Source organism: Andrena cerasifolii, chromosome 12 (genome assembly GCF_050908995.1).
Source record: "Andrena cerasifolii isolate SP2316 chromosome 12, iyAndCera1_principal, whole genome shotgun sequence".
Classification (NCBI taxonomy): domain Eukaryota; kingdom Metazoa; phylum Arthropoda; class Insecta; order Hymenoptera; family Andrenidae; genus Andrena; species Andrena cerasifolii.
Window position 1 is genome coordinate 11729159 of NC_135129.1, and position 25760 is coordinate 11754918.

At 45.3% G+C, this 25760-nt stretch overlaps 1 protein-coding gene across 1 annotated transcript in view; it reads right to left on the reverse strand.

Annotated features, from left to right (window-relative positions):
* Nucleotides 1–451: 451 nt before the first annotated feature.
* The window catches only part of LOC143375275 (extracellular serine/threonine protein CG31145), a 53341-nt gene continuing 28032 nt past the window's right edge, over nt 452–25760 (reverse strand). The window contains exons 2-7 of the mRNA XM_076824222.1: nt 18718–18842; nt 14851–14926; nt 7539–7631; nt 6895–7199; nt 5410–5683; nt 452–1531 (exon numbers count right to left, since the gene is read on the reverse strand). Of these exons, the coding sequence (XP_076680337.1) occupies nt 1330–1531; nt 5410–5683; nt 6895–7199; nt 7539–7631; nt 14851–14926; nt 18718–18842 (1075 nt within the window). The 3' untranslated portion in view covers nt 452–1329. The remainder of the gene's footprint in view (nt 1532–5409; nt 5684–6894; nt 7200–7538; nt 7632–14850; nt 14927–18717; nt 18843–25760) is intronic.

Here is a 25760-nt window from a genome sequence, read left to right on the forward strand (position 1 = left end):
ACCCTGCTCCCGTTCCACGGACCGTGACACTATTCACGGTTTCAATGATTCAGAAGCTGATAATCGGGAGCTAGAAAGGTTTCAGAAACGTGAAATTGAATTAAAGATATCGTCAGAAAATTCTTCTTCCGCCATGAAATTCTCGTAGCATTTCCTCTGTCTTTCACTACATCACTGCGAACGAGAATTTCAACAGTCTGTTACTTTCCCAATGCTTCCCTGATTCTTACCAAGCTGCTGGAACAAGAGAAGAATAAGATCCATAAGGTAACTTACTGGAATAAAATCAGAGGTTTTCCAAACACTTTCTACGGTTTAAAAGTGCAAGTTTGCACAAAAAACAAACAACTATTTAAAAGGTGTGTCTTTAAGTGTTCGCGGTGGCAGAAAGGTGGATGAAAGGAGGGATGAAAGGGCTTCGATTGCTCGTGAGAAGATTAAAGAGACAACGTTTCTCCAACAGAGTTCATTTCATTCTCTCGTTGCCCAATAAACGGTTAATGGTGCAGGTGCGCCCTGCAAATAGACAGAGGAACACATGCGTATGAAAAAGCACACTTTTACAAAAGACAACTCTCTTGCACGCGCGGAAAACACGTTCGACGAGAGGGAGCGCTATCCCTCTATTTTTTTTTTCTGTGAAAAGTGAAATTTCCTGTAAAAAACTTTGACGCACAGCTCCCGCGCAAGAATGACACGAAGTGTCCATTATTGCCACTGAAACCAATAAACTTTACGACAAACCGCAGCCTTTAACAGAGCCCCGAAGGAAACTGTCAGCCGCGAGGCCTGAGATCGAGCAAACTTTGACACACTCTTGCCACGAAAGCCATAACGACGCGGCTCTGTTTCATACGTACACCATTTCCCTATTCTCTTGTTTATGTACACGGAAAGCAGGAGTTCGCGGGTGTTTTTGATTTTTGAAACTGCTCTCGCGCGTCTTACGATATACATACACTATGTACAGTCTCTTTGTACAAGTTTCGTCTTAAAACAGAAACCGAAAGGAAGAAAAATTGGAGGGAGAGGGATAAGAATAGTCTCCTGCGCTGAAACTGAACAAGCAGCAACGAACGCTATTGGAACCTAAGTTGGATCGAAGTACGGTGACTGATTCATTAGTCTTGGGAAGGGATAATTAATAGTGACCAATTAAATTCGCCCTTTCTTTAACGACAATTGTCCCCCGCGGGGGTATAACGCGTAAGAAACACCATGGTCGCTCAGTCGTTCACCGCGAAGCCTTTTTACAAGTCTTTCTTTTTACAGGTTCTTTTTTACAACGACACTGCGCCACGACACACCATCGCGACGAGCTAGGACGCGTTAGGACGTGGCGTCCTGGGGCCTCTCGCGGATCACCTGACTCGAGTCCTCCCGATTCAGGCAGTCCCTGATCGCTTGGAGTATCACGCGCACCCTTCTGTCCAGGGCTATGAGATGGGGCTCCCATAGAACTGGCGCCACGGGGTCGTTCGCCATGCTTTTCCGCAGCGACGTGCTTAGGGACACTGGCCCGTTGTGAAATCTGAAACAGGAATTATAATTCGAGGCTGCAAACGAAGCCATGATCCGAAGGAGGCTGTGAGTCGGGTATTCAATACACCTCTGTAGGATCTCTGTTGCCTAGAGTGGGAAATTTTCAGTGAAAAGAATTGAAAACTACTTTTAAATTAAAATATTTCATGATATATCGAGGATAGGGTGCCAGACGCTCGTTAGCCCAGGGGCGCCAAATCTCTAAATCCTCCCCTGAGTGTAATATAATCTTTTTCTTTCGTGACGAGATACGCTGGATGCGCCTATGTCCTCTACTATCGAAATAGACACGAACTTAGAACTTTCAACTTTTTATAACGATCGAATTCAATACCATTTGCACTGTTGTATAATATGCAATGCCATTAGATAGAAAACGTGCAGTATTAACTGCTGGAATTTTCATTTCTTGCACTGTTGGTTATATTAACTTTTCTGAAGCATAGAATAAGCACCACGAGGAAAGTAAGCGTTCCATTATTAAAAGATTCCTCTATCTGAACAATCAGATCTACCTAATATTAATCCAGATACCAGAGGATTTATTAAAAAAATATACCTCCGCTCTGTTTCTATTTTTCAATCAACGTATCTCGACCATACGGTGCCTGTAAAATGAAGGGGAAATGCTTTTCGCTCTGGTAGCCGAAGCCTGAAATTGGTCAGTGACGGCAATGAGACCGCGAGCTTTGATAATCTTCCCAAAGATTCGAATTTATATTCAACGTGTCACCGAGCAAATCTGTCAACAACTTGCTCGCCGAGCCTTCAGGGTTCAGGCAGAAACCAGGGTCCATCCAACCCCCTCGGCTTTCAATATTCACGGAATCAGACTAAGTCGATCGTTTTTAATAAACATGCAAATCCACGGACGCAGAAGTCGTCGGGACTCGAAAGATTAAAAAACGTGACCCTCCATCGGACACCTCTTCTGGATAAATCGATCGGCCCCGGAGCGCGGTGTGCAAGGAATTTTTCAATAAAAATGCAAATACTCGTAATTAGAAGTTCGTCCAGCCCGATGATACGTATCTTTGGTTCTACCTCATAGGAAGATTGTTTTTTCCAGCGGGTCTTAAAGTTTCCAGACATGTTGGAGCGCCCTTCGAGATTTCGAGACGTGGTCCGATAATGGAGGAGCCGGGTCCTCCTCGCGGAAGAGGCAATGAATAAAGTATCGACTCAAGCAGACGGATCCTGGATGTCATTTATACTACGTCTAGGGTGATGCATATTCACTTAAGTCGAATTCCTTCTGCGGTACGATGTAATGCTACCCGTTCTCGAGATTTAAATTAATGCAGCCAAAATGTGGGGTTTGATATTTTGTCTAAGAATTTTGAATAAATTTTTGCCGGCTATTGTATGTATCACTTAATACGATATTTCTTGTAAAGTGTATCGTTGCAAATAATTATATTTTGTCTGTGATGGGCATAGGATTATGGAAGGTCGTAAGGAAATTTGTCACTTCTGAAGAAATCATATTAGAAGGTTTTCTATCGCAGTGATGAAGGAAAAAATTTGGGTCGTTTTCAAATAGCTGTTGCTTTTCCAGAATTTTGATTTTGATTTTTGCACGAGTTTGTAATGGGACACCCTGTAGATATGAACGTATAAGTATGTCTCAGAATGCATCCTCAAAGAAAGTACTTTTCTGGCTAGCCACTTCTCGATGTCACAAGGGAGCCGAGAAAAGCAGACCTCGCGAGCAGAGGAGGATAAAGACTTGATCGAGCAGCTTTTATACCGTTTGAAGGATTTTGGTCCCCGAGGAAATTGATGACCCTGGACGACAGGTCCTTATAATATTTACCTAATCGAACAAAGTTGAATCGAATTCCATCGCCTGGAAGTTTACCATGATATTTCCTTCAATGCAGTCTCGCGTTGCCATTTTATTCACACTTTCCTCGAGAAATATCATTCTAATTTTCTTACAAACATCGGCATTAAAGAAACTTCATTTTCTTTCATCGCATCGTGCGACCTCTAATTAAATAAAAACAGAAGTTTCTTTCTTCGCTAAGGCAAAGAACGGTGCAATTATTCCCTAGGCAAGGAATGAATCTCAAAGGATGAATCTGAAAATCTACGTTGGAATTCCCACTATGTCTTCAATTAATTAAGCGAACGTATCGAGGTATAAATTTAATTGCTGAATAAGAGATTCGTAGAACCACAAGCATTCATGATTCACGGTATGTATAAGTGTTTCGTACGAGTACACATCGAGCTCGGTGAATGGGGGGGATTGAATGAAAACGAAGTCATAATGAAAGAAGCAACCGTGACTGACACGATGAAGTAGCCGCAATGAAGTCGCCACAGGATGCAATTATCCTATAATATCGGGTTTAACGGGCAGAGTGTGGGCTTCTTTAATGCGTTTTCAACGAGCCGAGCACGATTTCATTCAAGAAGCTACTTGTATTCGAGATCTTCTCCTCTCAACAATGACCGAGGCGATCGGCGATCAAACACGATTAAATTCCATAGGAAGAAATCAACCACGAATTATCGATCTTCTGCTTCCAATCTATCCTCTCCCTGTTACACTGGCTCCAATCTATACGACTGGAAATTAGATTCTTCTACAATAGCTATTCCATACAAACACACTGTTTCATAAAAACAAGAAACTGAAGTTACATTGTTGGTGCTAATTCACAAAAGATTCACGTTCAACTATACTTAGTGTTAAAATCTTCGTGAAATGAAATTCAAGTCCACTAAGGTCCTAAGAGTTTCAGTTACGGAGGGTCTTAAGAATCAACGGAGTAGCATAATCATTTAACGCCGCCGCGGCACTTAGGATCCCGTTGAAGGGAAAATACCCCGTTTTCTTTTCAAATGCTATATAAATTTAAAGACGAAGTTCCTCCTAATAGAGCTATCCCACTTTCGTTACCGTTCACAGTTTAAACTTCAAGCTTGCCGCCAGTACATAATCGTTGACGGAAATTCAGGAAAGTGTACTAGATTGAACGGCAAAGGGTTGAAGAATTCGCCTCTATCTGCCTCGCTGGGATCCCTCGAAGGCCGTACCTCGCGGGGAAATTCAATCTGCGGAATGCTCCATTTTTATCGAGACAGTGGCAGGTGTCCCGGGGAGAAATACGCGCGTTCTGGCCGAGGGGAAGATATCGGCCTCCCGAGTTTCCGCTCGTAACGCCGGCTTAAGCAGCGGCCAGCCACCCCCCTCAGCAGATCGATAATCGGCCGACGGAATCGTGCATCGGTCACCGGCCATACCGCGTGCTGTATCTCTCTACGCGTGTCGACGAAAATCCGCTCTCGTCGAATTTATCGCGCCCGTAAAAAGCCCGTCCCCGTGAATCCGCATCAAAGCGGAGATTCACGAGCGTGCCGGTACCGGCGGGCAATTCTGGTAAAACGTTTCACTCCGAAATCCGCCTTATCCGGTCCCCCTTGTGCCTCAACCACCCCTCCCCCTCGCTCCACCTGGGCCAACAGGGGTCGTAAAGTTTTCCCAGCGTTTCCCTTTTTCGAAATCCGCTGGGAGGCCGTCGAGCCGCTGTGAATTGTAAATTCCCAGCGATCGATCTCGCCGAGCGACCGCGGCGTGATTAAAAGCGCGGCAAGATCGACGATCGACCGACCGATTCTGGATCGATCTTGAGGAATTAATGGAACGGGGGGTGCGCGATAAAGATGGCGAAATATGGGCATGTTGCGGGAGAAATTGGGTTTGGAAATTGCAGCGTTGCTGGGTTGTTTATCGAGGCTGGGATTATTCGGGGCTGCTGTAAGTTTTGCAGCTTCGATGGTGTCGAAGAGTGATATTAGCTGAGCGAACAGTGACGGAGCTTGATTTGATAAGAAGAGTTTTTAGTAGAAACTTACTTTAACAGGGTGCCGAGAGTGGACTGCCTGATCATGCAGCACTGCAAGATGGGAGCGAGGATGGAGATTTCGTCGTGGAAGGGTCGGCCGAACCCTCTGCCGTGGTCCAAGTGCAGGGGGAACGTGTTATTGCCGAATATCTTGAACGTCTCGTAATGGTGCCTGTCCATGTTCCCCATGAGGAAGTCCAGGACAGCCATGTCCATTAGATCGAGCAGCCTCCGGCCTTCGTCGTAGGGAGGTATTTCTTTCACTAAGGAACAGTAATCGTCGTCTGGAAACGATACAGGACACGACATTAGACACGACTTCTGTCACCGTGGGAATAATGAACAATGATAGTCAAAGCCTATTAGAAACTGAGGGAACGATATCTGCAAGTAATTCCAGATAGACAAGATTAAAGGAACCTGCGGATGTTTCATGCATTTTAAACAATACCTAAAGATTTATGCTTGGGGCACGCTGAAAAGATCCACTGCGTGCACGAAACCCTGGTATCTAATAGTTTGTGCAGCACAGTTATGCATGGGTTATAAAGACAACACGATATTCATAAATTTCCAACGAATCGAGGCGTCAAGTATTAAGCAAACCCCGTGAAATATTTCATTTCACATAGCAGGCATTAATTACGTTTCTTTTACCTCGATTAATCGCACGTACCGAAAAGTTCCTTTATTCCATCATTAGAATCCAAGAGTTGAAATTGCAATGCGCAAAATAAATACAATTCTACGACACAATTGCTATCTATATAATTAAAACTCATTAATAAAAGCTTCAGAAAGAATATTAGCCTAAGGGTACGTTCGAATGTACGCGCGGAACGTATTAAAAGTGCTAAAACTTTGAACCTCCAGTTTTCCGAAATTATCCACATCTTGTGAGTGTGAAAGGTACGGTTGGAAGCAGGGAACCTTCCCCTTTAGAACGTACTTTGTTTCACCACGATAAGACTTTCCATCGTCGAGATATCGTCGTGTAAAGAGAAGTATAATTTTCAATCCTTCATCTATGTCTGTCTCACTCGCGCACACGGACCTCTCACTCGCACTCGTCACCGACCTACCCCAAGCTGGGCACCTGTGCGCTGGTCAGTGACAGACGCTGAGTCAGCAGTTTTGTTTACTAATACTAGACTTGCATACGCATTTCCTGGATAAGAAGTAGGTCACTGGGTCGCCCAGGTTTGGGCCGCCCCATCACCCCCGCGGGCACTTTAAAGCCTCATATTTCGGGAACCACTGAAGATAGGGACTTGGAACAAAATGCACCATCAAGGGCATGCTTTCCTCTACACTTTCGCTCTTCCTACCACCACCGTTCTCAGGTTAATTACGAATATTATTGTTGGTTAATTGTAGAGGATAAAGTATTTTCTTTTGAAGTAACTTTGTTGAATTTCAGTTTCCCTGAGTTTCTAATGTGTATTAGAATATTGGAAAAGTTCGTGTGTATCTACTTAAATGCTGAAGCACTCACCGTGCTCCCACTGCGCCTTCTTCCGTTTGTGGTAGCTCCTTCTCCAGGGGTGTCGCCAGGCCTTCCTCGCGGCGATAGATTTATCCGGCAGAAACGCGGCGAAACTCCCTTCGAGGGTGTCCGGATTCCCGCAGATCGCGTGAGCCGTGTCACAGTAATAACTGCACTTCCCATGGAAGCAGATATTACCGGCGGGACTGACGAAGAACGTCTTCAGCAGCTCCCCGTCGGCGATCTGATAAATCTCCGTGGTCAGGTTCAACGTTCTGCCGGTTACTGGCATCGCCCTTCGGAATCCCAATAATCTGCGAATAAATCGTTCCGCGGGCAACTCTTTACCATCGTTCAAACGATTGCCGCGAAATCTGTTGAAGTTGCGACGACAAATCTTTCAATGTTCCTCCGAATTTTCCCCAATTTTAAATTTGATTTAACACTAGAACCGAGAGATTGTAGAACACGGTGTTCAAAACGATGAGGGAGGCTACGGTAGTCAGTTGGAGGGACAACTTAAACTATGTAGTTTAACAGTTAATTGTATCAAAAACTTAATGGGAGGTCCTCTAAGGAGTTGGGTTTCATTATTAGTAACACCATCGCCGCGATTTCATTGATAATACAATACGAAAAGTGTATTTAATTACCTGTCTAAATGGAAGGCTGCTATTTCGGCTGTATGCCTCTCGAAGTCAGTGAAGTAAAAGTGATTCGGCAGGGTCTGCTGTTCTCGTGGAAACCTGAAACAAAACCAAACACCATTGTGAGCAAACACTTGCATAGCCCCATTTAAACTGCAATGCTATGCTCCGTAACTCGAAACGTTTCGATATGTTCTACGATACTAGGAACAACAAAGAAAGTTAACTATTATCTCAACCTCACTGCCATTCAAACGTTTAGAAAATTAAATCTCCCAGGAATCGCGAGTCCTGAATAGAAGCGCGGGCGAAAGGTGTTTCTCGGGAGCGAATGTTTTCCCTCCACTTCTCTGGTTTGCCAAAAAATATTTCTTTCGTTCAAGGGCACACGGCACGTACCATCTCGAGGAGGAGCCTCGAGAGATGTCGGGGTCTAAAAGGAGACGATTTCTCGGGGAAAATACCGCCGGTACGGAGAGCACGGGGTAGAAACAGAAGAAATGGCCCTCCCTTCTCAGTCTCCGTTTCCATCGTGGAAGTCGACGGCGATAAATAAAAAAGGCATCCCGGGGGAATCCTTCTCGTACGTGGGCACCTTTCCTTGCGGAATATGGGATGGAGGAACAAGAAGCTTGAATTCCTCCGATGTACTGACGTTGAACGGGTGTCTTCCAACGAGACTCCATGGGAATGTAAATAATGGGGAGAAGTTCCCGGCGAAAACAATCGTTTCCGACCGCGGCTCTGTATCGGGAACGTCGATTTACGGCGGACCAAACAGAATACTCGTACCTTCGCACTGATATTGTTTCCTATCAAGCAATGTAACGATAACTGAACGAAAAATATAACTGCTACATAAAAATCGCACACCAATTCATTCTTATTACCTTCAAATCTCCAATTATAAATCTCTCTCCTCCCTAAATCGAATTCCAAGTCATCATTTTCCAACCACCAGCCACATAATAAATACAATAATTCACCGTGACCGTCGAAGCTCTTTCTATCCAAAGGAAACATTCGAAATTGTAATATTTTCTCCGCGGGGGAACGAGACAGCAATCGGTAACGAAGCGAAGGAGTAAGTCATCCAGGAGGAATCTTTGCCCGATCAAATATTTACTCGCGATCTCCATGCAGATTTCACGAGCCACCCGGCACGTAGCAGATCGATCTCCGCGGCCATCCAGGACCGAGATGCATCGGAAACATTCGCCTAAGCTCGCCAGAATAACGGTCGATTTAATGGCGCCCTTGAAGGAGGATGGTCTGTATCGACGGACGGGGCGAGAATTAAATGTCGACCGTGTAAAACAACGAGGAAAGTTTTAATTCGTTCGGTATCGACGTGGTAAATTATTCGACGCCGCCGGGACCGGGTTTATTGTTCCCTCGGAAAATGTCAGTCAAGAAGTTCACCGTTTTATCGCGACGGACGGTTTATTGGCAAACGCGGCGGCGAAAGGTTGGTCGAGATTGCAACCGAAAATAAATCCCTGGGATGATGATTCCAGTGGGATGATTTCGTCCTATCCCAACGAACCGGGCAATGACATAAGGCTGCGCGGTGCTTGGAAACATTTATCAGAACACAGGGCTGCACGATCCTTGGAATATTTCATAAAGTTAGAAGGGTATGTGACATTTCAAGGGGCAACGCATATTTGGCAAGAAAACGGGAGTTTTTTTTAGATTTTTATGGTGGAGGTTCGAACGATGATGCTTCGAATAAATTATACAGATATTAGGAACTTGGAATGCTTCCCTAGATACATTGGAGGTCTGAAAGTTGAACTAGAATAGCAAATTCAATGGGGTGAATATAAAATAGAAAAGGGAACTTTAGACCTCTCTGTGGAAAGGTATTCATCGCGAAGGGTGGAAGATTGACAGCTGTGAAAAATGATCACAGGTGCGGTTACACTTAGAGCACGTTGGGCGAGCCGAGATGGGAAGAGAGCAACGGGATCTGGAGAAGCGTGGCGGCCGGCCGGGGAGGAAGTTTCGCGGAGCAGGCAGTGCTAATTAATACGACGGTCGCCCGGTAATTAGCGCGTAATTTGCATCTGATTAAAAGTTAAACGGCGTCGCCAGGCAGCCAGCCAGGCCTTGCCTCCTGACCTTCCGACTTCCCTGGGCATAATTTTGTTTACCAAGCTCCTTCGCCCGCGAACTCGCGTCCCACCATCTTCGCGTCCCGCGAAACTGCGCGGAAAAGATAAGCGGGCATTTGGTTGGAATAATTGCGCGGGAATAAGACCCTGTCCCTGGTATTTTCTATTCAAATGAACCGTTTCGGCAGAAATTTATTCGCTTGAATATTAACGGGAGGCGTTCCTTCGAACTTCGAAATTCGCGGGGCAGATTACAAGGATCGTTTGGAATTCTTTTTGCGAGCTTCCTGCTGTCAGAAGCTCCCGCCACGTTTCCCGCATTCCTTTTTCACAATGGCTCGGATCTTTCGAGGCTTAGGTATTTTCAGGCATGATTTAAAGCCACTGGCGGCTAATTTTTACGCGCAGGTGATTATTAAACGGCTGGCTCGAATAGCGGGCCTAAAGCTAATTACTGGTGAGTTAACGATGTAGGTCGATGGTAATTATTGCTGGTCGATCGCCCGACGAGTGGCACGAGCGAAAGAAAAATGTCTGCCCACTTCCTTCCAACGAGTTACCTATAATTATTCAACATATCGCGCGAGTACAGAGGATGAATTAATTCTGGAAACGTGAAGGGAGCCGCGTTGCGTTTCGTGTGTAAATTCAATCTGGAAAATATTAGAAATATTACTCGAGCTTCTGGCTGGATTCAATCCTAAAGGTGTCTATTTTACGGAACGAACGCTCGCGATGAAATGAACATTCGTAATTTTCCGCTCCGTTCCGCGAAGGAGACCCGGCATTTTTTCTGAAACGAGCCCAACAAGATTATCGAAATTTCTCGGCTGAAAATGCTGCTCCCAGGAGAACGCGGGGGACAAGTGGAAGCTGTTTTTAATAATCGAGTGTACGGAATTCAAACGGGAAAGTTCCGCGCGAAATTTAATAACGAGGAACTTTGAAACGCGCGCGCGAAAGTACGGCAAGAGGGAAAACTCTGTTTTTAATAAATCATCACAAGCAATTCAGAAAAAAACGGGAGCGCGAAAGTTGCATTTTGAATAAACTGTGCAATCATTCTGTAAAAACTTGCGAAATTTTTACTATCAATTCAGACTTTCACCCTTAACATATCACCACTAATTACACAATTAATAACAGCAATAACTTCCCAAAACCTAATCGACAATCAACGTCCGAAAACTATGAAACTTAAAGACAATCCCACTCCACATCGGAGAGATCAAACCCGAACAAACCCGAACACGCAACCTCGCTGGACGCACCCTTAATGAAGAATAAAAATTAACGAAAGCCTCGTTATCCGAGCGTCAGAGAATGAACGTGGACTAAAAGAAGTACGTTGGTACATCCGCAAAGTATCCTGCGGGCCAAAGCGGGCCAAAGTGCGCAATCAAAGGGCCTTCACGCGGGGAGCAATAAGAGGCTCCAGGAAGAAATTATTTTCCGTCGCGAGAAATTGTCCATTCAATGAATCTTGGCGAGCAAGGGGGAGGCAGGAGGTGAGAAGAAAGCCAGGGCTCGTTCGTTTCGGGACGAGAAAAAGAGGTGTCCTCCTTAACGTGTAACGAGAGCTTATTGCGGGATTGGTGGCGTCTCGTCCGGGACGCTCGCAATTTCGCCTCGAAATTCCCTCTTTGGTCCCCTCCCCCTTCCCCTCTCCCAAGAGGGTTGTGGGTGGCGGCGGGCGGCGGTGACCGAGGGCGGAAACTTTCCATGGAACTTATTGCCGAACTTATTACCGGAGTTTAAGCCGGCCTCGGCCACTTATCGCGGAATCTTCGGCCGACCGGAAGTTTAAAGGGCCAAATATGTGCGCCCAGAGGAGCCCAAAGGTGCAGCAGAGACAAAAAGAGTCGCAATAAGCGTCTCGACGACCCTCCCACCGCCACCCTGTCTCGAATTTCCTCTCCACTACTGGATATTACGTTTTCTCTACTTTATTCCTTCCTTTCCCTCTCCCCCTCCGCTGCTCCGCGCCATTACTGCCCCGGTAACTCGTTTCGAACGATCGAGACGCTGCGCTGATTTCGTTGGAGCACGTAGATCGCTGCACGGTCGCCATTCGGGGGTGGAAGAGAGTCTAAAGGATTTCTTTTAGCTTCAGAGTTGTCGAAATGTCGTTGCGATAGTTGTTACGTACGAAACGCTGCGACGCAGCGACGAATCAGCGGTAATAAGCCGCGATTGAAAAAATTTGGCGAGAAGATATGCGAAATAATGAATTATTAATCTTTTTGGAAGCCGTGCAGAAGCGTTGAGAGTGAAATCCTGAGGGTGTGAAGGGTGGTAGATTGATAGCGAAAGTTTAAGTGACGAAGGGGACGGAGAAGATCAGCGAAGATTTCAAGGAAGGTGAAGGGTGATAAAAAGTATGAACCCATCGGCGGAATCGCGGGATTAACGCCGCGTTTTCTTTCGTTTCTCGTCCCCCAGGAAGACGCTTCTTCCGTCGCCTGTATCTCTGCGGTTTTTCTCGTGGCCCAGGGCTGACGAAGTTACGGTGGATGGGATTACGAGCACAATTACATAAGTGGAGGCCCAAGTGCCTCGTGCCGTGAGAGAGCCACTCGAACTGTCCTTGCCTCTTCTGCTCAATTATCATAGCCCACTCCGTCGCTCCCTTTCTCCCTGTAGAAAGCGCGATACGTCACATCCTCTCATTGTCTGAGACCCAGAAACGGGGGGGGGGGAGGGTTGGTCGTGGCTTCTCGGACGTGCCACTTTTACTTTTCACCCTCAAGTGCAGGGATTCGGTGGATTAAGTGGCTTCCAAGCGATATTGCACGGGGGAGCGTGTGGTTTGCAACTAATGCGATTGTTTGCATATTTACATGGATAGGATCAGGTAAAAAAGCCTCTTAGCGAACTTATATTCTCAATCCTTGTACAAACCATTCCTTTGTTAGTAAAACTTTATGAATTTCAGCTAGTATAATAGCTTGATTAATAAACACTGTTATAAGATGAAAATATAAGAATAAGTATATAATTACAAATTTGCAGAAATAAGTAACCATAAAGGAATAATATTTTAACGAATCGTACACATCTTTTACACCTGTTCTATTGACAAAAGGCGTCAGTCGAAATTCGACACTCATCGTCTATAGACAGCAACTTATTCCTCTAACTATTTTCATGAATACAATTTTACCCCAACTTGAATCAAGAAACATTTAAACATTGTAATTAATAATTTGCAATGTGTATAAACAGTAAAAGTTTAAGAAATCGGTGAAAACCGAGCCGGTGGCTGCGATTGTCAAATATTTTATAAGAACTTCATTAAGTTTGAATACTTCGATAGAATGTAAGAATAAATGTACCTTGAAATGTTTGAATAAATCTTTCCTACCCTTTAAAAAATTTATAAAGAGTTGTTCGATTATTCCCACTCCAGAATATAGTGTTAAGCTAGAAGGATAGGTGGAACTTACAATTAGAATATTTGAGTAAGATGCTGGAACAGATGGAACTTTGAAATTTCTCTAATTCATCTCTGTTCCACCTGTTGCAACATCTTACTGGAATTTTCCAAGTTCCAACAATTTATCGAGGTGGTCCAAGGTCTGTCTAGTTCGATTGGATGTCAGGCTAGATGGACCTTGAAATGCTTCGTTGTGGAACTTTCAGTAATCTACTTAGAACAGATAACACTCGGAAAATTCTCGAAGTCCCATCTGTCCCAGCACTTTTTCCAATTTCTTTCATATCTACTATAATTTCCACGACACGTGTACACAGAAATAAAAAAGCACTAGCACCAAAATATTGTCCTACATCCAAATTCAGTTCCCTTTAATCAATTATAGGTGCTTTTGCATCATTATCTCACCGAAATAAAGTTTCCTTTGAAACCGATCATCCGTGATACCTTTACCCCGATATCCATCCATTACTTTTCCAATTGCAAGCGACTTTTCAAGCTACGTCTGCTCTCGATAGCTTTCCCACGGGTTCGCAATGCCCTAGGCGAGCGGTTGCTCGCGTCGCTCGGCCACCTGGTTCGACGGGGAGTCGCAAGGACCGATATTTCAGGGTTAATTCGCCGCTTTTATCGTGGCAAATCTATGAGGGACGGGTCCACGCGCCCCGCGAGAATTCGCGACGAGAGGCCACACGTCACGGACAAACTGCCGAAGTAATTTCGCGCTGGCTGCGAGCTCAAGATACCAAACTTTCCTGCCCTATCTTTGCGTGGGTGCAGCAGCCTGCACCCTAGCGTCTCAGGTCAAGGAGCTCGATTTCCACCCTCACAATTTCCACAGAATTGCTCCTAATCGCGCCAGTCGTTCGCGATAAATAATATTCCTGTGGGACGAAACTCAAAGGCTGGTTTATCAAGCGATATCAAACGACGATGTGTCAAAAAACGGTAGGATCCAGTGACAAGAAATACGAAAATTTGCATCAGTTTTCAGTTAAAATAGACACAGAGGAGATGCATAAACCAAGTTCCGTGAAGCTGAACTCCGAGGGTTGAACGGCATAATTCGTCCCAGAAGCGTTCGCGCAAGTTCGGTAATCAAATAAATTGTTAATCCCCTGAACTAACATCGCCGCGTTCAATCCTGTCGAATTAAACGCGGCTCCTCCGTTTTATCGTGGCAGCGGAACGAGTCTCGCGGATTCGATTACCGTCGAAATAATCCAAGGTAAACCCCGCGGTCCCATCGCGGGAAACTTTCCCCTCTTATCTTCATCCGCCAAGTTTTGCGCGGTCGTTCGTAAGGCTGAGCAGTGCATCTGCTTCACCGGGATATGCTGGTTACAACTCAAACGGGTTCGTCGAGAGATAAGCGTGGCAGGCAGCTTTCGGGAAACCCCAGTCTCCTTTGATGAACCGATCAGATATATGGATCTCAAAAAAGCAGGAAAATATTCTAACGACAGGTTTATGAAGCACCTTACACCTTGGAAAACTTTCTTCGAGATTCCTGTTGCACTTTCTATGTTGTGAAAAATAAGGATCAAGATTGCAAATTCTTTTACAGTGCTCGAAGTAGGTATCAATTAATATTGAGTATGCTAAGAAAGAATGTGGAAACCGTAAGTGAATTGGTAAAGAAAGGCAGCATCACACGCTCCCGTTTCACGTTGATAAGCTTTCAAACCGACTGCTCGACCGTGGCGCAAGCTTTTTTCGTTCGACGAGGGATCATTGTTTCGCCGTGAAATTTAATTGCACTCACCTCATGGGCTTGAAAAGCGCCTGCATGTGCGAATAGTCTATCTCGAGCTTCAGCTGGGTGCCGCCTTCCTTCTGAACTGAAAGCAGAAACGGGGGAAAGCACGATTATTTATTATCCGCTTCCGTGGAAAAGCGCTCGATTACACGGTCCAGCGATCGAATCCTACAAATTGCTTAGGAGTAGAGTTTTCCTCGGCTGAATTTTCTCGGTTTAACAGAGCCTGAACAATCGAGACTTTCGACTAAATTGGCCCAGCAGCGATTAAGTCACGGTTAATTGCGCTCTCCTAGTTACGCTGATATCGAGCAATAATTAGAAATGCGCGTCCATCGAGGGGCCGTTTTAAACATTGTTTCGTACTTATTCGCCGTTTCTATTGCGAAACTTCGAAAGAATCGTTCGATGTTTACTAAACATTTCCTTTCACGTTTCCATTCATTATCCACACTGCTAATGGATGTCTGAACTCGTGCCTGATAGTAATCGGGAGATCGGGTTTATTATCCACGACGGATCGGAGATTAAAGAGAAACCAATCTCCATTTAATGCCATAATAATATTATCGAATTTCGTAGTTTGCGCGGTGTGATCAGAATTCAAATGATCGGATCTTTTACGGCGACGGCCGTGTCATTTGAATACGCGAAGCTTCGATTTTGAACAAGCATTTAACGATTCGTTTAAAAACAACAATTTTAGTGATCCAGAGTAGGTATTATACATTTATCTGTGTGATTTTAAATTAAAATGAAATCAAAGTAAGAATATAAATGGCGAAGATAAAGGATTCAGTGAATTTAGAGTCAGAGGTTTTAGAAATCAAGACTTGTCAAAGTATGACAAGTAGACACTGTGAGTTAGAATATCGAATGATTTTAGTCTTCGATATACGTACGTTTCAATTAAAATTGAATAGTGTCTATTTTCTCAAGCACTCGATATTCTTGGCAAAATAATTTCGCGGCGGATGCGCTGTCATGCAAGTGAGCGAAAAAAATTCTTGGCAGCGACACACGAACGAATATCGATCGCTCGTCGTGCACTGTGTCAATTTCATAAATGATATATGTCTAATTTAAGTACCAGCCGTGCCGGTTACCCGCAGTCAATTTATCACACAGGGCAATTAATCGTCGACCTCCTGTCGCGTCGTCGATATTATTGACCCGAACTACTTACGCCTGCACTCCCACTTGCAACCGACAATTGGCCTTTCCCTCGATTATCACAACTGCGAGAGTGTCCCAAACTACTCCATTTCCTAGTAACCATTAAAAATAACTTTCGGAACGATCATTAACAAACAACATAGTCCGACGTGGCTGTGTCAGCTGGCAATTAAAATTGACATTGAGGCGTCAGAGCGCGCGTTATGTAAGTAGACGCGCGAAAACTATGAATTTCTGTCGCGAGTTTATTATTACCAAGCGTGAAACTGTTGCGGTAGAAATTTCTGTGGACATCTCTAGATGCGAGTGCGCACTAACTCCAAACGGAGACGTGCATCGATTTTCGAAACGAATCGAGTGGAAAGTTCACCTTGAACTCGAGCGAAGTTCGAAGGTTGCTGGCCTGGGGGAAAAAAAAGAGAGATCAGGGGGAACGGATGAAAGGGAAAGTTCGTGGAGTATCCTCGGCGTGTTTGCTGAATATTAAATGCCACTTAATCAACACCCGCAATTACTGTGTTTCGCTGGTGGAGAACCGAGGAAGCTTTTTGTTCGAAGTTGGAGATGCTTGAACCTCCAAGTTCCCTGTAACTTTCACCCGGCACTCGAAGGTATTATTAATCTTGAATATCGAATAAGGGTCGATGTAAATGAAACGTTCTTTTGCTCGAGTCGAAGTCCGATTGAAACTTTAGTCAGAAGTGGAATGGCGAGCAGGAAACTTCGTTACCGAGATGCCTGGTCGATTGCACGCCCGATTCTGTGGATCCTGATTACGCGTGGAAATCAGCTTTCATCGTATCGAACGGCAACAGCCTCTTCGCGCAATTTAATTATTGTTTAGCAACTTGGATCGACCTACTTTGTCACCGAGATGCTGGGGGAGCCGTCTTTGTCCCACCCTCCCTTTTGATCGACGATCTAATTTCCTACGGCAGCTCGATACAGGCTAATAATTGCATCCTCGGTAACCTGGGACTCCTTGGTGCTGATTTAACTTCCTTCCCGTGCCACACGCCTCCACTGTTACCTCGCGATTTGTTCAACAAACTGTCGTCCCAAAACGTGATCGAAATTCCATCCACCTGCTCGTTGGACGACACTCCTAATTTCGCTGCTCGCCGAAGAAATCGATTTGAATTTCCTTCCGACATATATACTACGGCATACATACGTATTCCCAGGATATTTGAATACTTCAAATCGACTAGAAATATCCCATTAAATTTGAAAACTATCGACTCTACTGTCGCCATTTCTTCGTGAACTCGCGGATACAGTTTACTGAAATATTAATCGAAGCCCAAGCGAGTCTTACGAGCTCCCCCGTTTCTCGAACATTAATAAGGTGGCTACGAAGTAAAACGAAGTGATTGGAATTGACGTTGAAGCGGCGACAAGTCGGAAAAGGCGAGCGCGAGCGCGAGCGCGCGTGGCGAATATAAATAATCGAGGAGGAGAGTCGACGCGATGATCGAGCCGGAAATTGCGCGTGCAACGTCGTGCCAGGTCTAATTTTAAAACGTCACGGTTCGCGGGGCCGCGAGCAAGCTTCTCTGTTTCTCTCTTTTCACCCTTCCGGATCGGACGATCGCTACGGCATTGTTAGTCAATGAACCGCGTCGCGGCAATTACTAAGCACAAAGCCACGGTCACAATAACACGCCGGCTTATTGACTGGCTTCATGGCCCGAGGAGAAATTAATTCCACCAGAGAAGAGATTATCGCGACGCCGTTTCCACATTAATTTTATGCCAGCGCTGCGCCTAATTCCCTCCCCTGCCCGTTTCATTCGCCGCGTACGCTTCGTTAGCGGGCGCAACGGCCATTCCGCGTCACAATTTCGTCACGCGAAATGTCGCTCGGTTCGCCGAGAATGAACCTTTATCGAGATAATTCGCTGATCGAACGAGGCATCGGTTAATTTTCGGTGCCCACGGGAATCTCGTTTCTCACTGTTTTCCGCTGGTCGATAACTTGGTTTAGAGTGCGAGGGAATGTACAGATTACTCTTAGATAATTAGCAAGCTTGATAATCGAAATAATTGCATTAATCATTTTGTTTGAATTGCGTGGTATTAAAACGCCACGGAAGATAGAGAACTGTTGAAGAAATTAATTTTGGCGAACATCCACGATTCCCTCGACGCCACTTTCAATCGACAAAGGAAGGCCCATCGATGGATCGATTTATTTTGAGCCACGTAAAATTTAATAAAGGTCCGCGAACGGGCGCTCCCCCATCGTCGATTACTTCGCCGTAGGAAAAATTCCAGGCACGATTTGCGTGGCCTGACGCTTCGAAAATTTATATTACAGCACGCTCGATCGTGTAATATTCGAAGGGTGGCAGGGGGTTCGATTGGAAGTGGCCGAGAATTTCGATTGTTATGCATTGGCGCTGCGATGGAGCGTCTGACCAGTGACGGCTGATTCTACTGCGGCGGATCTGTGCTGGCTTGGCCCAGAAAAATTCCAAGAAACACAAACGTGGGATCTTTCTTTCTAATAGCAACATTTGTCACGAAGCACACCACTCTTATCAATTTCATTACGTGAAAGTTCCCATTTTTCCGAAGCAGTACAACTCTGCTCGATAGAAGCCTACTACGATGATATTTACTACACAGCATTCCGCCACTCGATAGCTCGATAAGTCTACATTCTCAGTACTGCGAATTAAAAGAGACACTCACCGACATGAAGAATAGGCTTCGTCGCGATTTCGTACAACAATTGGTCCACGTACTTGGAGTCCGCCGGGTAGAGTTCGGTTCTGGAGATCTGCCAGTTGAACTTCTCCATGGTCGAGCTGTTCCTCCTGAAAGCAACGGAAGGGAACGGTGTAAAGTAACTCCGTACGGAGGAGCGTCGCGAATACAGAGAGGGGTTTGTTCGTTTAGGGTATCGAACGCGTGGGAACGAGAGCCGACGGATCACGAACGGTCTCGTGACGCGCGCGACCATCCAGGAAACGTAATTCGTGGCCCTTTTAAAATGCATGGAATGCTGTCCACGAACCTTGCCCCTCGTTCCACGGTAGGTCCAAGGGTCCCCTCTGCCTTTCTGATAGGCTACCCCATCCCAGAGAAGGGGTGTTCTCTAAGGCGCTACGTGAACACCGTTAAGGGTTGGTTCTCGGCTTATCTACGGCTAGGATAGTTGAGTTGTGTATGCGTGACACGCGTCTCCAAGAATGTAGATCTCCTTGGTACCGTCAAGGATCACTGTAAATCATGTCTTTTGTCCCCTTTAATAACGCCCCGCCCTGTGTCTCTTCCCTGACAAGTTTCTTTCTTTATTTTCGCGTTCCATAGGAGCGCTCCTTCGTATCTACTTCCTCCTTGAAATGTTTACTGAAAACCCCTGGCAATAGAATGAATTGCCACGAAAAACTGCAGACTAGAATGCAGAATTTCGAGAAAGGAATATCTCGCCAGTAAATTCATCCCCTTCTGCCAGCCGAATCCCGAGATAATTCAGCGTGGTTTAACGCGACGTCGTCGAGCGGTTAGTATGCAAGCCGCAGGGGGTGGCGCGGCCATCGTCTTGCTTGCATTTCCATGGAAAAAGGAGGAGAGCGAAGGTGAAGATTTTCTGCTGAAGCAATGGCTCGTTGGCCCAGCCGCCGTGAAACAAGCCCTCTCTTTCTTCCTTTCCCTAGCTTCCTCTTTCGATTCCACTTCCTGGCCACGTGGTGGCCGCATGCAAATTGGGGCTGCGGAGTCCCAGGGGCTGGGGAAGTGCTTTCGGAACGGCGCGTGGTAACCTCCCTTGGACACTCGGGAAGTCAAGGTTGGAAAATAGCTGGGTGAGAGAAGCAGGTGCTTTCTCCGCCGAAAGTGGACGAAATGGGTAGGACACGTGCAGATATCATGCCTCAACAATTGAACAGTCATTTTTATATACTTAATTAACTTATAAAGAGTCGCACAAAAGAGGAACAATTAAAGAATTCAGTTTCAAACGATTCGTAGATTAATAGCTAGTATACCTATTTCCTTCTCCCATTTAAGTTGTCTTAACGCTTGAAACCAAATCGCGTTTAAGAAACGAGTGTCCTAAATGCATGAATTTTTCCAAGGAAATTATGCTAAAGAGTGTAGCCAGACTTTTGTTCCCTTTATCGATTAACTTTTACACAGGCAAGCGAAAGAGCGAGGCAGAACGTCGTTAGGTCGACCAGCCACCGGTAATTATTTACTCCAATAAAAATAGAGGCTATCGTTCGGTAACTTTTTCCAGGCCAGTGGAGGGAGACCAATGCTTCCGGGAAGTTTCCCAATTTCTGTCTCCTCGGAACGTTGGTTCCGTTGCCGCTTGTTTTCTGCTCGCCTGTGGACCGGCTCGCGCGTGTTCCGCGGTCGCGCGTTGCGCGAAAATTCGCCGTCCGTCACACGGCGGGAGGAGCGAAGGGGGACGAGGAAAAAAGGAATATCTGTCGCGCCGCGATTAATTTACCACGGGAATTACTGCGTGGAAATGAAGCTCGCTGCGTCGCGATATAATTTTCATGGCAGATTCGCGCAGACAGGAACGTTGCTTTAAAAAAATGTCCTCGTACCTTTTTCCCTGGCGCTCGTCCTAAAAGATAAATACTATAACGTCGTAAACACACTGACAGAAGTTTCCCCAGTTTCCCCTGCCCATTTTTCGTTGGAGATTCTTTATTCGATCGTGAATTAAATTTCGCTGGCTAGACAGTGCAATACGATGCTTCTGTTGAATACGGTGCAATGTTGTGACGGAGATTCGGTGGAAAATCCGTCAGGTGGTAAATATAATATACGAAAAGGGTGAGAGTAGTTTGGAGCTTGGCAAGCTGTAATTGAAATTCATCCCGTGTGCACGGACCTCACCGTCTTTCGGTCTCTCAATCTTGGTAGCTCGGCTGACACCTGACACGGCGTGTTTCCAATAGCATCTAGTTCTTCCGTTAAATAAATCATTACGGCCAGCAAGCTCTGGCCGAATTCGAGCTTTCCTGTTTCTGTTTCCAATTAGGCACATGATTTATTGAGTCGTTTTTAATGCACCAAGCTTCTTTTCTCTCCCCCCCCCCCCCCTAACGTGCCAAGAATTTATTCCTCCATTATCTCACTTACAATAAATTCGTTTCGATCTCTATCGCCCAGTTTAAAATTCACCTTCCCCCTTCTCTTAATTAACCAACGATACTTCATTCGTGTACACCTTGTTCAGAGATTTCCATATTTATCAGCCAGCAACAAATCACAGATAACCTACCTCTGCCCCTATTCTCTGTCACCCAATCAGCACAGAATAATACCTCTACTGAAATCACAGAAAAATCTCTAGGTACTCTACTTTCTCCGCCGCCAATACAGTCGTTTAAAAAACACTCATCCAACATTGTTCCCCCGATTTTTTCACATAGAATCTGATGAAAAATCAAATGAAATCGCTACTTGCCCACTCGTGCCGCTACGTAACGAGCGGCCGGCGTGGTCGCCGTTAGAAAAAACAGTCGGCCAACGCACGGTTTCGGGCGAGAAGACGATTTTCAGCGGCGGGGGCGTGAAAATCGATACGAACCAGCGGTGTATACACATATTGGCCAGGTCGCAATTGATGAGATCGTTAAAGTAGACACACCGTGTACATCTAGTTGGGGTTTCATACAATTCGCGCGGGCGCTCGCGTCCCTGTGTGCACAGGTCAGAATGCACACAGCCCGCCTCAATATGCAGTGATCGCTAATGCAATTTCATGGCGGCCTGCATGTGCAGTAACGAAGGCTTAGGTCACGCTTTCATGTACGCTGACTGATTACGTCTTGCGACTGTAGACGTGCGCCCAGGGTGTAACCAAGCCCGTCCGAGTGTCGTTTTATGAGAACGATTCCACACGGGATCGAACCGAGCCCCCGCCCCCCGCCTGCACCTGTTAATTAACTTCCCGTTTATTTTCGCGAGGCTCGAAAGTTTACTGCGAGAGGAGCTGCACACTCGACGAGGAACGACGCACAGACGAACTCACCGGCGGAAAGAATCTGTGCGTACCATCGTTTATGACTTGTGAAAGCGAAACGAGTGGAGGATAAGTGAGACAGATAGTCTCCGAGAATTCATGTTTTCATAGTGGATGAGTAGGATTTCATTGAGACACTGACATTGTGCATTTAAATATTATACATACACACATCTGTCAGTAAATCTTAAGGAAATACTAAACACTCTGCTTTATTGCCATTTTCGGTCCTGACAGATGTCTCGGTCGCCCAAAATCTTCCCGTGCATTCTCAGAAACACTTCTCTTCAATTCGATGCTGTAGAATAGATACGCTATATAATTTAACAGATCCTTGCACTCCTACAGTATCGTCAAAGCGACAGTTCTTCCACGGTTGTACATACAAAGTGAGCAGACAACGATTTCGAGGCGAGCCAAGATCGATCCCCCTAACGAATCCGGCCAGACATCGACGATCCGATGTTAACTCGTATCAAAGACACCGTGGGGCGTTTCCGAGGATGATTCTAATCCGTTGCGAGAGTCCCCGTGCAATCGTATTATGAATTAAAGCCTCGTCTAGACGCGAGGATCGCCTGGGGGATAATTGGAAACAGAATCCTGAGGAACCAGCGCCGTTTACCCCTTTCGACGATGTTAAGACGATCCCCTGGCCGTCGCGCGAAATTACCCACGATTAAAATACACCTGGCAGAGAGGCGTAGTCTCCTGTGTTTCTAGTCGAAGTCCGTGAATCCAGGATCAGGAGAGATCAAGGATTAGGTTCTTCGTGATCGTCGATACTCTGAATCGAAGTCGCTATTATCATTGAAAATTGAGAATACGGTAGACATGAGATAAGGTGAATGTCCCAATTTCTGCTCATATCCCTATTTCTGATCATTTAGTATTTTTCTTATTATTATATGCGTTACGTTTGTACTATAGTTGTAACAAAATATTTCTAAATTATTTAAACATTTACATTAATTATCAATTATTATACATCGCTATTTTTCATGAGCAGAAATACGAACATTCAGAGCATTATGTATTTAATTACAAATTACTAATAGTTAAACGTCTTGAAATATCTTTCTTAAATAGTTTTTGAATTGGTTGATTTATTATTAAAGAATTAATCAATTACTCTGTAAATTTTCATCGCAAACAAATTTTGTACACCTTCTCTATGACGAGTTACCTCTTAAATGAGCAGAAATTGGGACATTCGCCTAACCACTGAAATGTGGCAAGTGCAACGACCGGGTTTCTATAATTTTAAAGCGCCCAAAGGCGTGCTATCGTAATTTCCAATACTGTACTGCTTATAGAAGTGAACTATTATAATATCCACGATTTGTAATGTCCCTCGTTTAATCGGGTTTCAGTGATGGTCGGTTGACGAAAAAATTGGTGACAGGTAGCCATTGAATCTGCGAAGAACATACACGTGATTTAATTAAACGCGGGCGCGACGTTAATTGAAACCCTAGCAATTAGCAGGGATGCTCACCGAGCCGGCCAATTCACTGACAAGGCAATTTTACCGAACGTTGACATCACAATGGGGAGGAGGACCGTGCAGTTTTGCAGGTAATTCGATGCTTTGGCTAGCATCCCGCTTTAGTACTCGATAATGCACGTGGCGCTGGGCGCACGGTAAACGCATCTATGCAGAACTGATTGTGAAACGACATGCATGGATTAGAAGGAACAACGGGCGAGAGAGAAGTCGCGGATCCTCAGCGAAAGAAACTGGAGCAGATTCCTGCCGCTGCAATGTCACTCGACTCCGTTCTACTCCCATAAAATTGTTTCGTTTATTCTCCCCGCGTTACACGCCTGTCGCACTCACAAGCAACATGACAAAGTGCGAGGCTAAGCGAATGTAAAGTCACTGACAGAATGCAGAAAGTGTATTGCAATGCTGGAAGGAAGGAATGCTCCAAGATAACGACACGATGAGTCGACACTCTGTGAGCCGTTACAGCGTCGAGTACATGCGGCGAAATTACACCCCAGAGCAGACTTAATTATCGATCGATGCTCTCGTAAGAAGCTTCGACGATCAGCGTGATAAGAGTAAGCGCGGGAGAAAGACAAGGTGAGGAGGAGAATTGAGGGGTCACGTGTCGATCGGACGACCCTTCGGTCCACGTGACAATATTCGCTAACTAGTATCGCGAATCTTCGATCTATTCACCTGTTTGGGTTAGGTCTGAGCATCCTCGCTTCTTCCGAAGCAGAAGATACTGAAACTGGTAGAAGAAGCTTGATATAATAGCCTCGTTTTATTCCCATTTTCCAATTGCACGATTGGTTAAAGACAGAGAACAGGATGGCTAACGCTGGAAGAGAACCTACACTCGATGACGAAGAAAGAAGTTAGTCAGCCCAGCGACGATTATTTTCTCATGAATCTTTGAACGAGAGATGACATGATCGGTCTGAATCATAACCGCATTAATATTTTCCTCGTGCTCGCTGTTATTTATAAAACAGCGCACGACAGGCCTTGGAATCGACAATAGTCTGAACAAAGAAGATTAGCATAAGAGAAACCATCAAGCTCCCCCCGCGACTGTTTCCCGAAAGTCAACCGATCGTCCCTCATCAATCTTCCTCGCCGCGCGTCGGAAAGCTGACGTCTCGAGCGAAAATCCCGCGCAAAAGCCGATCCCGCTCGCGAGGGGCAAGAATTCGGCTGTCCAAATCGTGTTCGCGGTAGTAGAGTTTTTTTTGGGACCAGTGGAAAAATCGATGGGATGTTAAACGAAGAGTAACGGGGGTCGGGCACTGAACCATAAATAGAGGAGGATCGTGTGTGGACAAGTGGATCGAGATTATTTTTCGCGCGATGACTGGAGCCTCCGTCCCCATTGGAAATATTGGAATGGAACGGTGAAATGAATGGACGTTCACGGTGACTACTTGCTAACAAAACAGCGAATGGGAGTGAATGTTACAATCGTCTTCATTGATCCAGTGAACGTTCCTTCTTTCACCGTAGAGCACCGTCGCTAATGTATGCCATATACGAAGGCTCGAAGCAATTAATTCAGACACCTCTGAAGTTCCCTAATTAAGGTGTCGCGAGATCCACACCCCCTCTCAGTCTCCTTTGAAGGTGATTCCCCTCGAAGAAGGCGTGACACCTTCAGCCCCGCGGAATCCACTTATCTCGCCAAACTGGCAATCTCTTCTTTCTAGTTCCGACATTCTACTGCGCTGTTACGTCGAGGATCTCAAAACCAAAGAAATACAGCCGAGCGGAAATTGTGAATCACCTCTGGTTTGATCTCTCTCATAATTATTCTTAGAGTAACGGATGTTAATTCACAGGGAGACAAAATCCTCGCATTCCACTTCATTTCTATTTCTGGCAGTACAATTTCTATGCAGCTATTCTGTACTGTCGGGAAGATCCTAAGATTCCATTTAGGTATATCATCGAGAATATCTCATTCGAGAATTTTCACACTTACGTAGAATAATAATAGACTTCAAGTATGTCACTGGTATATCAACCTCTAATTCATAGAATTTTTCAAACATAATTCCTCGTAATGGAGCAATCTTAATATTATTACCAACTTATTGAAAATAGAAGTTAAAAGTTCGCGCAACTAGATCACACTAAAGATATCTGTTCCCCGCTGACCCACGATCGACTAAAACAGCAAGACTAGTGGCTTCATCATCCTCCCTGGTCATTGGTGAATTATTAAATCAGCTAGCAGCGCCGATTAATTCGAATGCCTTT